We start from the raw sequence: 12,590 nt of genomic DNA, 5'->3' as shown, positions 1-12,590 counted from the left end.
TTCAAATATTTCGGGCAATTACAATGACATGTGTTGTGAGTAATACTCCTAATAAATAGCCCGAAGCTTAGAGTGTAGATTAGAAAACAAAACTATTGGCGAAACAGTTGGTACCTAAAATCACATTCTAAATACCTCAAATTAACTGCAAACCCAAAGTCAAGGCTGAACATTTCCAGAGTGGCAATATAGTTCACCTCTCCACACTTAATAAAAAATGCGTGTATTATAATAACATTTGTTATTACTGTTATTCGCCAGCTTTCTTAACGATATTCCTTAAAGCATAGCATCCAACCTTGAGACTGTGGTGTTGTGTAGCAGATCTTCATTGTCAAGTTTAACTGCAAATGTAATCAAAGGTAATTGTGATATTTTTTGTAACTGTATATTATATCTATGATGTGTTACATATGTTTATATGTGTTTAAAACAAGTTTTGAACTCAAAAATACCTTGGAAGATTCTGATATTTGGTGAAAATGTTTCAAGACATGAAGACGTGTTTTTTTTAATATGATAACTCAATTGTTGTTTATATCCAAATTAGTCAAAATGTTATATAAAATATTGACATTTTGATAACAAATTCAAGTGATATGCAAATTACGCATGAAATATTATTTTCAGCAGAAAAATCCATGAACATAAAATGTACTAGGCATGACCTGAAATTTAATGAGGATGTTTCTGTAGATGTGTAGATAAAGAATTGTTCATGACATGGACTGTTATTTTCCTTTTTTTGCTTTACTCGCAGAATTCAAGACTATAGCTGATTTCAATACGTTTTATTTGTTGCATCATATCGTACAAGTTTAATTACTGTAATATTTTCTTTCTAACATAGGCAATACCGCTTTAATTTCTAGATTACGTTTGACAAATTGATTCAAATTAGCGTTTATTAATCTCACCGTTTCGAAACTTTAGTAATGTGTAACAAATAGAAAATTTTTATTTTTTGATAAACTGAACTAGGTATAACATCAGACATGCCAGGATATCACCCCACAATTTTAGAAGAATCGGAGGACTATGTTAAATTTCTGTGTACGCACTGCAAAATGCTGCTTAAAGAACCTCTGCAAAGTTACTGTGGCCACAGATTTTGCAGAAAGTGTACGGACGAAATGTTCAGGTTAGTGGAAAATATAATGACAGTTAACCGTTAGATAGCATATACACATGGGAGGTGAAGTTGGATCAAAATACAAAAAATAAATTTGACGATTTTGGTGTCTCAAACATATGTACCATTACTATATTCCAAATCTATAATAATTTAAACAGCTCAATGATATATTTTGTGCCAAACATTGAAGATCATGAATCGAAGAGGGCGTCCCAATACTTCCCTGATGATATGAATATATAATCATTCACAGACTTTTATATTCAACGAATGTATTGATAACAGACATCTGTTGATGCTAGGTCCAACTGTTCATATTTTTTTTTGTTTAAGGAAATAAATATCTTTCAAATTATTTTTTTTTTCAGCAAAACAAATTAAATCCAAGCACACATACCAAACAAGCACGATAAAGACTGCATGGTTTTACATTAATTCAACAGAGTTTGAAATGGAATATTCATTGTTTGTTTTTGTTTTTAGTTTTCAACCAAAGTACAACTGTCCTGTATGCTATCCTGAAGATCCCTCAGAAGAAAACATACTGACTTCGAAAACGGTAATATATTGTATAGATATTTATTAGTACGAAACACTTACGAAGGTGAGCCTGTAAAATGAATTAACATATTAAAGTTAAGCAGATTTTAGGAAGGTTTGTTTTTTCATCGACAATTTAATTTTACATGCGAACTAAGAAAAGCCATTTGTGTAACCGTCATTCAACTTCAAACTGTGTAATACACAATCATTTGACCAATTGCTTAATTAACGATGGACATGGGAATAAGGCATGACATATATTATTTAGCCTGATATGACATTTCTTCAACACTTCTTATATTAAGTCGATCCTTAACGAAAACATCTAATTGTCCATCGCTCCTTATAATTACTTATTTCACTGGTGTAAGTCTTATCTACCTACCATAATGTTAGTGTTTTAACTTATGATTATAATTACTACTACATAATCAAGTGATGTACACATTGTACAATATCAAATCGGAATTGCTGTCTGATAGCTCAATCTGTTATCATGCTAAATTGGCATTGTCTGCTTGGCTTAATGTTATCGGTCATTATGTCTTCGGTTGCACCTAATTACACCACCTTGATGAGCTTGGCCTAACTTTAACTTACATTACCACATTCTATCTTACCTTAAACATTCTCACATAGCTTGCCTTGCAGTTTTTTATTGTTTTTGTAGTGTCCAGCGCCTATGAACTTTTAGGATGTATGGCTACTATTACTATTAATACTATTAGTATTATTATTATTGCCTTGCTCTAATTTACTCATTTGTCTTGCCTAAGGACAACTCATATGAACCCATCTTTACATTGCTGAACTCTTATCTGGCTACGTTGGCATACTCTGCCTTACCTCCCCTTTTCATGATTAGTAAAATTCATATACATGCTATTATATTGCATGTATCTACCCTAACTTTAATAATCACCACATATTGCCTAAACATGACATTACATTACCATATACCTAAATTACATTGCCACATATGCCTACATTACCTTGCATAAGATCAGTCGCAATTACTATAAACACCACTCTTTACGTAACCTTACCATAGCTTGCCAAGTTTGCCTCTTCTTATCTTTCCTTACCTTGCGTCTTCGTATCCTAATATTCTCCAAAAGGTTTGTAGTAGCAGACATTGCTGACATTTGTTGCTATGAATACTATATATCAAGTCTTTCTACCATACCTTCATTTCTAACATCGTACTCTGTAGTATCATACCTTATTATCCGTATGCTATTTAACTACAAATACCTGTCGTGTATAATTTGTCATACCATACAAACATATGTATCATACAATCCATGGCCAAACAAACATATTGCCCACAATGACAACTACAACAACAACAACAACAACAACAACAACAACAACAACTACTACTACTACTACTACTACTACTACTACTACTACTACTACTACTACTACCACCACCACCACCACCACCACTACTACTACTACTACTACTACCATGCAAACTCACCTAAGCCCAAACCTACTATCTGGTCGTCTTACATAGCCTTACTGTAATTTACTGCACCTTACCTTACCATACCACAGCACACCGTACCTTAACTTGAAATATTATGACCCAATATTACCACAAAAAAAAGGTTTTGAAAATTTAAGTTTAATAGAGAACATAACATCTTCTTTTTATTTGAAACCAGATGTTTCCAGATAGAGCCATTCAACGAGAAATGAACAACTTAAATACGAAATGCATCAACGGTATGTGTAAATGGAAGGGAAAATTTTACCAGTACGAGGTGAGAATATTTGGCAACCTAATATGGTGGCAATAGTTTCGAAAGAGCATAGCTCGCTACCCTCAACTTCAGACGTTTCTAATGTATTATCATAACCTAGCAGCAGCTTGGATATTTTATGTTATCTTGTCCTAATTTGTTTGTTGAAGTTTCATTTTAATAATCGTCAATAAAATTATGTGTTTACTTAATCAGAGACATGAAACTGCTTGCCAGTATGGATTAGTGGACTGCAACAGGAGTGGTTGTTCAGAGAAGGTGCGAAGGATGGACATGGATGTACATTTGAATGTGAATTGTATCATGAGAATAGAAAAATGCTCATTCTGTAAGGAAGATGTAATATACAATGATATGCAGGTAAAATCTGATAGTTCATATTTTACAGATAGGAATATTATATTGTACGTCACAATTAATGATAATAGAAAGAAACAGAAAATAAACAGACAGACAGACAGACAGACAGACAGACATACGCGCACGTACGCGCGCACATACATACATACATACATACATACATACATACATACATACATACATACATACATACATACATACACACACACACACATACAAACATACATACATACATACATACATACATACATACATACATACATGCATACGTACGTACGTACGTACGTATGTACGCACGCACGCACGCATGCATGCATGTAGATGAATGATCAAACACCTCTCAATGATTAGATGCATAAAACAATGACAAGACAAGTGAGATAATAAAGGCTGGCGTAATCGTTCATTGAAGGATGTTTTGAGAAATTAGCGTGAAACGTAGTCAGGTTTTTAAAAAGACTGTGCAGTTGCGTTTAATATTAATCTTCACTTTATGAATGCCATAATCTGAAATATCCGAAGTCTTTGATGTTAAAATTTCCTAAAGAAACATTTTTCACCTTGTACGAATTCTTCTAAAATGCAGTCATCAGGTCCACGAGTTCATTTGGACCATATGCCTTCATTTCTTGAAAACTCGTCAGTTATTATGCTACGAGTTAAGTTTATCTCCCATTTACCAATGAATGTTTCTCTGAATGAAATGGAAAGCGCTGTTTTATAGTCCCAACGTTGTTGAGCTACATATTTCTGTGACCAATGTTTTGCTATTCTTCCCATAATATCATGCCAACTTGCATATCCTATTGTTTTTTTTTTCTGCAGAGTCACCATGACCAATGTCGAAAATACCCGATTCCTTGCAGGAACTGTGGTCAAGAGATATTTCGTGAAAAGGTGAGATTTAGAAAGTTCGAATGGTTACTTTCGTGATAGTAAAGTTATTTTCATATAGTCCTCCTGTAGTGCAGCGCCTTACTACTATACTAATAGTACCTTTGGCACAGAAGTAATCCACGTATGTCTCTTGTTGCAAATCAAATAATTTATAATGTCTGCCGATGAATCTTGATTTTACAGCTTTTTTCGCTTTTGACTATAAACCTTTCGGTAGGCTTTTAACTGTCGACGACACGACCATTAGACTATTCAGTATTTCTGCCATTGATTTGTTCGTATACTGCTTGATTCCTTCTATTTTGAAAACCTTTTTTTTAATCATTCATGAATGTTGCAAAACCTGTAGCTACTACCTGTTGACAACCCTGAAGATAATCTTTCCCCGTACCTTTTGATACCAAGCACTTACCGACCTTGGAGTTAATCATTTTTATGAATTGTGTTAATTTAAATTTGTGTGTTGTGCTGCCATAATTTGTAGCTTGAAGAGCATACTGACGTAAATACCGGAGACTGTCCGAGGAAAATGCAACCATGCGAATACCAACAAATTGGATGCGACATAATGGTAGGTTTTTAATGGACTTGGTTTCTATTAAAGGGGCGCTTCCTCGTACCGCAAAAGTGGAGTGAGATCGTCACCTTTCCTCATCTTAAGATTTGTTATATGTATATGTTGAATAGCATATATGACATTCTGTCACTCAAGTAAAAATACTAAAAACACTTGCATAAAACAGCAGTGTGACACTAAGAGTATTGTAGTATAATGTTAATATCAATCACGTGGCTTCTATGACATTACAATGGTCTTTTCTGGAATTGTTAGAAAGGTTCATTGCATAGTGGGAATGTGGCTTCCTTCTACATTTATTTATACTTGCAATACGTTAATAATATATTTATAATTTATAGTGAAGTTTGAATTCAGGCAATTTCCAAAGGATTGCTTTAAATACTTTCGTGAATTGTGAATATGTGTAGCAGACTTGTCGGGGTAAGGTTCACTGAGCTTGGAGATCTGTACAAACAGGCTCTCCGTAGGAAAGGTCTGTCAATTCTAAAAGACCCATCCCACCCATTATATGACAGATTTCAGTATCTGCCTTCAGGTCGCCGGTTGCTGGTGCCTAGGGCAAAGAAAAATATATTTAAGAAGTCGTTTGTCCCATCTGCTGTCGCTGTTTTAAACGCAAATATGCCGAAATCACTGACAAGGAGCAGGGCTCCAACACCTGTCAGTCGAGACTTTTAGTCAGTCTTGGACAGTTTATATTCAAATTGTGTGTGTTCCGTCTTTTTACTCTGCTGTTTCTGTAAGTTGTTTTGTCGTTATTGTCATTGTAGCCTGGTGCCGAAGGCAAATTTCCATTGTATTGGATAATAAAGTATATATATTATATTATATTATACTTCAGTAGGAAGAATAATACGAGCATGGAGCAAAGACTACGCACTAAAATGTCCAAATTCAGCTTGTGTGTGTTTAAAAACAATAATTCTACACTTGAAAAGTGCATTCATTATTTTTAATGAAATACCGATTGATTTCCATGATTAGAAGCAGCAAATGACTACATAAATGGCTTAAGGAATTTTTTGGGTTTCAGTTAAAAGAAATGTCACTCTTGTCCTTTATAGTATTGTATATCTTCGCATAGAGGTCGGCATGTGTGATCAATTGGTCATGATTATAAATCATGTTGTTTTATCTCCTGAAATCCTATAAGGTTGATGTTGGACAGCAGATGATACACAACGGAGAGTTCATTGAACATCATATGACTCTACTTCTTCGAGTTGTATCAAATATCTCGGGATTCAGAGAACGGGTTGAAGAGGGCGCTGCACAAGTTCAACAACTCGCTGTGACAGTCGGTGAGCAGAGAGGCACAATTGAAAGTCTTCGTGAGCATTTAGGTCGCATGGAAAACGACTTGAAACACATTCCTGCTCAAAGCCGTGCTTTACCCTCTCATATCAGCCTACAGAAATATCACGAAATAGTCGATAAATTGGGGAAATCAACTAGCGATTTGAACAATAATTGCAGCACGCTCGACAGAAGGGTTACCACCTATGAGGGAATAGTTGCTGTCGTGAATGTAGAGGTTGAGCGGAATGCAGAGATAGTGCAGAAGATGAACAAGGAACATCGGGATATCAGAGAAAACTTGGATGGTATGGATAGAAAGACGAAAGCCCAAGACCGGATAATTGCTCTGAAAGATGTCACCCTCGCTGAACAAGACTTACGAATTCAGTCCTTAGAGATGGCTAGTTATGATGGTATTTTGACCTGGCGAATCACAGGCATTGCAAGGAAGAGACGTGATGCCATTTCCGGTCGTACTCTCTCCATCTATTCACCATACTTCTTTTCAAGTCGGCATGGCTACAAGATGTGCGCGCGCATCTACTTGAATGGCGACGGAATGGGAAAAGGAAGTCACGTGTCCCTTTTCTTCGTCATTATGAAGGGGGAGTACGACGCCATTTTGAAATGGCCGTTCTGCCAGAAGGTAACCTTTATGTTGATCGACCAGAACAACAGGGAGCATGTGATCGATGCATTTCGACCTGATCCAGACTCATCATCATTTAAACGTCCAACAGGTGACATGAATATCGCTTCAGGATGTCCACTGTTCATGGCACTGAGTGTTCTGGATAGCAGTCACCACGCATACATCAAAGATGACACGGTTTTTTTACGTATCATCGTCGACACCAGCGATTTGTGACCTCCATGTGTCTTAGCTCCCCGTGCTGGAGGTTGGGCAACGTCCTTTTGCGGATGGCAGAAAGATACAACCATTGCAGAGAATATGACAATGTGACGGACCCTTGCTCAAGTTGTGGGCGTAAGTGGAGATCAGTGTCTACAAAGAAAGATAAACTCTTATACAGATGCTCAATAATGATAAATACTTACTTGGTGACCTTGAAATTCCAAAATTTTACTGCTAGAAATACGTCATTTCATAGCTCACATTCATTGACTGCACCCCTAACAAATTGTATTATTCAAATTCGATTCAAAACCATTCACCTTGTTTATTGGACGTTTTTGATTTTTAAAACACCAAAAAATAAAACATTTCAAAATATTTCATTTTTATCTTGACAAACATATGAGAAACAGGCTTTATAACAAGGAATATGTTCGTCAGTAAAGATGAGCAATGAGCAATAGTGAGGCCATCATGTTTTAGTTCCACATTTAATTATTTGCTGTTTGTAGAGATTTATGTTCTTAGGAACCCCAAACTCCACTTACGCCCATTTCGCCAACCTATAAGTTAATAGACTTATATGTGTCAAGTCCACGCTGATGAAAATACTTTTACAAGAAATCACACCATAATATACCAATTTGTACAAGTCGACAAACGGGGAGCAAACAGACTAAATTGTAATATATTGGCATATTGAAATGATGTGACGGGATGGAGAACATCACTATTCATATTCGGACAGTTGCATCGCCAAGAAGAGCCTAAACAATGTACAGCAGTACAAAATCAGTGAAAGAATTAAATTCCTCATTGCTTCAACATTAATCTTGCCCTATAAAGGATTTTAGTCATTCCAAAACAAATGGCAGTGGCTACGCGCGCTCAAACCATAAATGTGCATAATCGGAGCTCACAATCAGCTATCACAAGTACAACATATTTGAACCATTTTTGTCCATTTTGACTTAAAATATTCGAACAGTCTGAATTGCATATATTGATTGAAATATCGAAAACAGTTTAGTATAATTTAAAATAGTCGCAACCTCAGCGACAGTTGCGATGTGCTGCTGACATGACCTTTAGCAACTGCTTAATAGATGCCGCCAAACAGCGCTCGCATCTGCGTTGTGGAAACTCTGATGAGCCCTACTTTAATCTGCTGTTTTTAATGGAAGGTCGATAGGTAACATTAAAAGTAATGACAATTTGATCAAATGTGATTTTTTTTACAAAATATATTTACTATGCTCTTAGAAATTGAAAAGAAAATATGGGGTTGCCTCGCTTGTTTTTTTAGGAACAGTACAACATGCACTGCAAAATATCTTTAATGAAAATTATGAAAATTAATTTTCTTCTTTATATGTCAATAAACAATAAATTTGAATGTGTATTTCCAGTATTAATAGCTTCATACCTAGCCATATATCTGTAGGAAAAGTGGTATTTAAACATCAGTTTTTTTTAAAGATTGCCATGGTATTTACCATAAGCCTGGTTATTTTATTGAAAAAATACTATATTTTCATTGAAAAATCTCTCATCTGGTACTGTTAGTTTTATAGACAGTGTGACAAGATGTACACTTTATCATGTACTACTTGAAAACAGAACAAAAATTGTTGGTCGCCACATTTGTTTTTGTGTTGATGAGCTTGTGAAAATCTATATATTAGTAATTTCCAAAGCAGTATACTTTCCATAGACCAGTTCTGTTTGGGCATGTTTTAATATAGAGTCATGTGCCAGCAATTGGAATGCAATGGATGTAAAATTGTAAGTGTTCCGAGGAAGCATAAACGGGGATTTGATTTGTAAATAAACAATTATATCACGTTTATCAAAATCGATGCAGTAGTTTTTTAGATATCGTGTCCACAGAAAGAAAGACAAGCAGACAGACAGACAGACAGACAGACAGACAAAGGTATAACATAACCTTCACTTACGGGGTGTGGGGTTTATAACTACATTATCAAGCTAACTCGGACATGTGCAATCTGTTATCGTCAATATACGTACCACATTATATGGAATTTGAAGCTTGTACCCTTAAGATATTTAATTATGCAAATGAAACATTAAAACAAAAAGCTTTAGGGAAACTTGCGTTTTGGCATCGTCATTCTATGTACTATGTATAATTATAAATTATACCAAATTATACGACACTGTTGAGAACAAACGAGTGTGCCAATTATACTGTTTCTTGCCAAATGATGGTGTATGCAATATAGTATCCAACAGTTCATTGCACGGGATCATTTGATACAAATCTGTGACGTTTTGGAAGTTTCCACACGATGTCTGTGAACTTACCAAAACAGAACTTTTGAAAAACAGACAGAAGAGAGAAGATCTGAAGAAGAAACTATTATATGAAAATGACCATAAACCAAAACACATACTTTGTACGTGTAAGGCGGGCGTTATTTCTTGTCAAATTGAAAAAAAATTAATCGGTGATAAGCAAACATGCCATACAAGTTGTATTATGGTCTTTGCAGACTAACTGACCTGATAGCTAATTTATAGTAATAATGACTTTTGGTTGAAATGGTCGAGTATTATTGTACCTACTGTTACAATGTGTGTCTGTTTTTATGTCTGCCTGTCTGTCTGTCTGTCTGTCTGTCTGTCTGTCTGTCTGTCTGTCTGTCTGTCTGTCTGTGTGTCTGTTTGTCTGTCTAATCGTTTGCTTTTCTAAAAGCTACGTGATTTTGTCTAACATGGTGTAATTTCTGAACAAATTTTGTGCATGTCAATCTCCAATTTGCTTATCGTTTGACAAAGTTTGATGTTTATTAGAACACATATTGGTGAGCGCGTTTTGGGTCTGTCTGTCTGTCTGTCTGTCTGTCTGTCTGTCTGTCTGTCTGTCTGTCAGTCTGTCTGCCTGTCTGGCTGTCTGTCTATTTGTTTGTTTGTCTCGACGGCTGTCTCTGGTTTGTAGCGAGTGTTTTTCTAGCTGAGATAGGTAATCTATACCAGATTTAAACTGAATGCCTCCCGTAAGGGCAAACCCGTATATCTTTGAGCCTACACACATTGTTGGAATGCAAATTCTGAACTATAGCTATTATACATAGGAATACGAAACTGTATGGGGTTTGAAACTTACATAGTTAACATATTGCCTAATTTAAAAAAAAAAACCAATCATTTAATTATGTAAATTAACTATTTAGCTTAAGTTACACCATCAAGCTTTAAATGATGCATGCACGTCTTTACCATAAATGCATATACTAAATTATCTGAAATTATGCATTCTAACGATATTATTTCCCAATTATCGAAAAGTTTACTTATGGAAGCCCATGACGATTAAAAAGTACATAAACAACTATATCAAACACGTATGATTTGATATGGTTGATGAATGTAACAAGTTAAATGAAATTTGAAGTTTGCATTCTTAAGATATAGCCTAATTACCGAAAATCATTAATGATGATTACCCATTAAAATTAAAAACTATGCCAACAGGATTTAGTGAATATGTGTGCTTTCTCATGGTTGATGTATGGGCTAACTTATATGGCCATTACTAATTCAAATTACTCATTAAAAGTAAAAGCTACGTCAAGACACCTCATGTGCACATTGTTATGGTTGATATCACTAATTATGCAAATTACTCATTAAAACTAAATAAATCTATGCTCACAGGCTTTATTGGATAAGTGTGCTTTGTTGTGGTTAAAGTGTGTGCCAAATTATATGAAATTTGAAGAGTTAATTTGAAGATACAGCTTAATTACTGAAAATATTTAATTATTCAAATTACTCATGAAAATTAAAAGGTTTTCAAACAAACTTCATAGGACAAGTGTACAGCAACCGAGGAGACTCGTGATATCACAAATCGATGTTAATTTTTTTAAAGTAGGAAAAAGTATTTCATATCAATTTATATGTTAAAAAAGAAACAAAAGTTTGTTTCATATTTATTTGCGTTTGCAAATCAATTTCAAAGTTACATTCATTTTTATTTTCATTTGCATTTCAAAATTTCTCCGATTTAAATAGGTTTTCATTTTCACTTGCATTTGAAATCTATTTTCATTTCAAATTCATTTTCACTTGCATTCGCATTTCCAAATCGATTTTCATTTTAAATTTGTTTTCGTTATCACTTGCAAATCAATTTCCAGTTCAAATTCATTTTCACTTACATTTTCAAATCGATTTTCATTACAAATTCATTTTCATTATAACTTGCGTTTGCAAATCGATTTGCAATTTAAATTCGTTTTCATTTTCACTTGCACTTGCAAATCGATTGGCAATTAAAAATCATTTTCACTTGCATTTGCAAATCGAAAAAAATAAAAAAATTATTTCACAACATTTGGCAGTTTAAAAAAAGAATAAAAGTTTGTTTCATATCAATTTGCATTGTGTTTTGATTTTTTTAAAAAAACAACAAAATGATGAAAATAGAAAAAAGTAAAAAAAAAAATGAAAAAGTTTATTTCACTTCAATTTGGTTGTTTCATGTCAATTTGCATTTGCGAATCGCTATTTCATATTCGTTTTCACTTTCATTTTCATTTGCAAATCGATTCGCATTTCAATTCGTTTTCACTTCCATTTGCAAATACATTCGCATTTCAATTCGTTTTCACTTCCATTTGCAAATACATTTTCATTTCAAATTCGTTTTTACTTTCATTTGCAAATCTATTTTCAACTCCTCGGTTGCCGTAGGTGCAGTGCCCCTTTATCAGCAGTAAATCAATTTTTAACGAATCTTTCCCTGTTTTTACTTTGTACTCTGTAACTCCTTCAAATGTTGGTTATCCTAGTTGTTTCAAATGACTTTACTCATGTATTTTGAATCACCTTTTCACATTCACTCAGTGCATCTGTCAATGCTTGCTGTTCCCGCTTTGTCTGTTGACTCACTTGATACAGTCAGAAAATATTGTTGCTTCAAGGGAATGGTGCTATAAACAGGGATATTTAGTCACATTGCCATTCGTTCACATACAGTGACAAGTCTGGTATAAGGGAGTCGTCATTATTTACGACATACATACATACATACATACATACATACATACATACATACATACAATATCAAACTTTTTATTTTGAATTTGAATTTCCTTATAACGTTATGGGTGTAGCATATTT

General features: G+C 34.4%; 1 protein-coding gene across 1 annotated transcript; it reads left to right on the top strand.

Annotated features, from left to right (window-relative positions):
* Window positions 1-261: 261 nt before the first annotated feature.
* LOC144440651 (TNF receptor-associated factor 2-like) lies at window positions 262-9,468 on the top strand. Its single transcript, XM_078130037.1, has 7 exons — window positions 262-362; window positions 982-1,141; window positions 1,619-1,694; window positions 3,349-3,447; window positions 4,633-4,704; window positions 5,189-5,275; window positions 6,438-9,468. The coding sequence occupies exons 2-7, from the start codon at window positions 996-998 to the stop codon at window positions 7,449-7,451; spliced, it is 1,494 nt and encodes a 497-aa protein (XP_077986163.1). The 5' UTR covers window positions 262-362; window positions 982-995; the 3' UTR covers window positions 7,452-9,468.
* The last annotated feature ends 3,122 nt before the right edge of the window (window positions 9,469-12,590 follow it).

Source organism: Glandiceps talaboti, chromosome 10 (assembly GCF_964340395.1).
Source record: "Glandiceps talaboti chromosome 10, keGlaTala1.1, whole genome shotgun sequence".
Taxonomy (NCBI): Eukaryota; Metazoa; Hemichordata; class Enteropneusta; family Spengelidae; genus Glandiceps; species Glandiceps talaboti.
The sequence above is the reverse complement of the archived record's forward strand: the minus strand, read 5'-3'. Positions and strand labels throughout refer to the sequence as shown.

Bases quoted from the DNA above. Each gene is read 5' to 3' on its own strand.
- LOC144440651 (XM_078130037.1), top strand. From the start codon at position 996: ATGCCAGGATATCACCCCACAATTTTAGAAGAATCGGAGGACTATGTT. The intron at 1,142-1,618 runs GTTAGTGGAAAA...TTTTGTTTTTAG, and splicing joins TGTACGGACGAAATGTTCAG to TTTTCAACCAAAGTACAACT. The intron at 1,695-3,348 runs GTAATATATTGT...ATTTGAAACCAG, and splicing joins ACATACTGACTTCGAAAACG to ATGTTTCCAGATAGAGCCAT.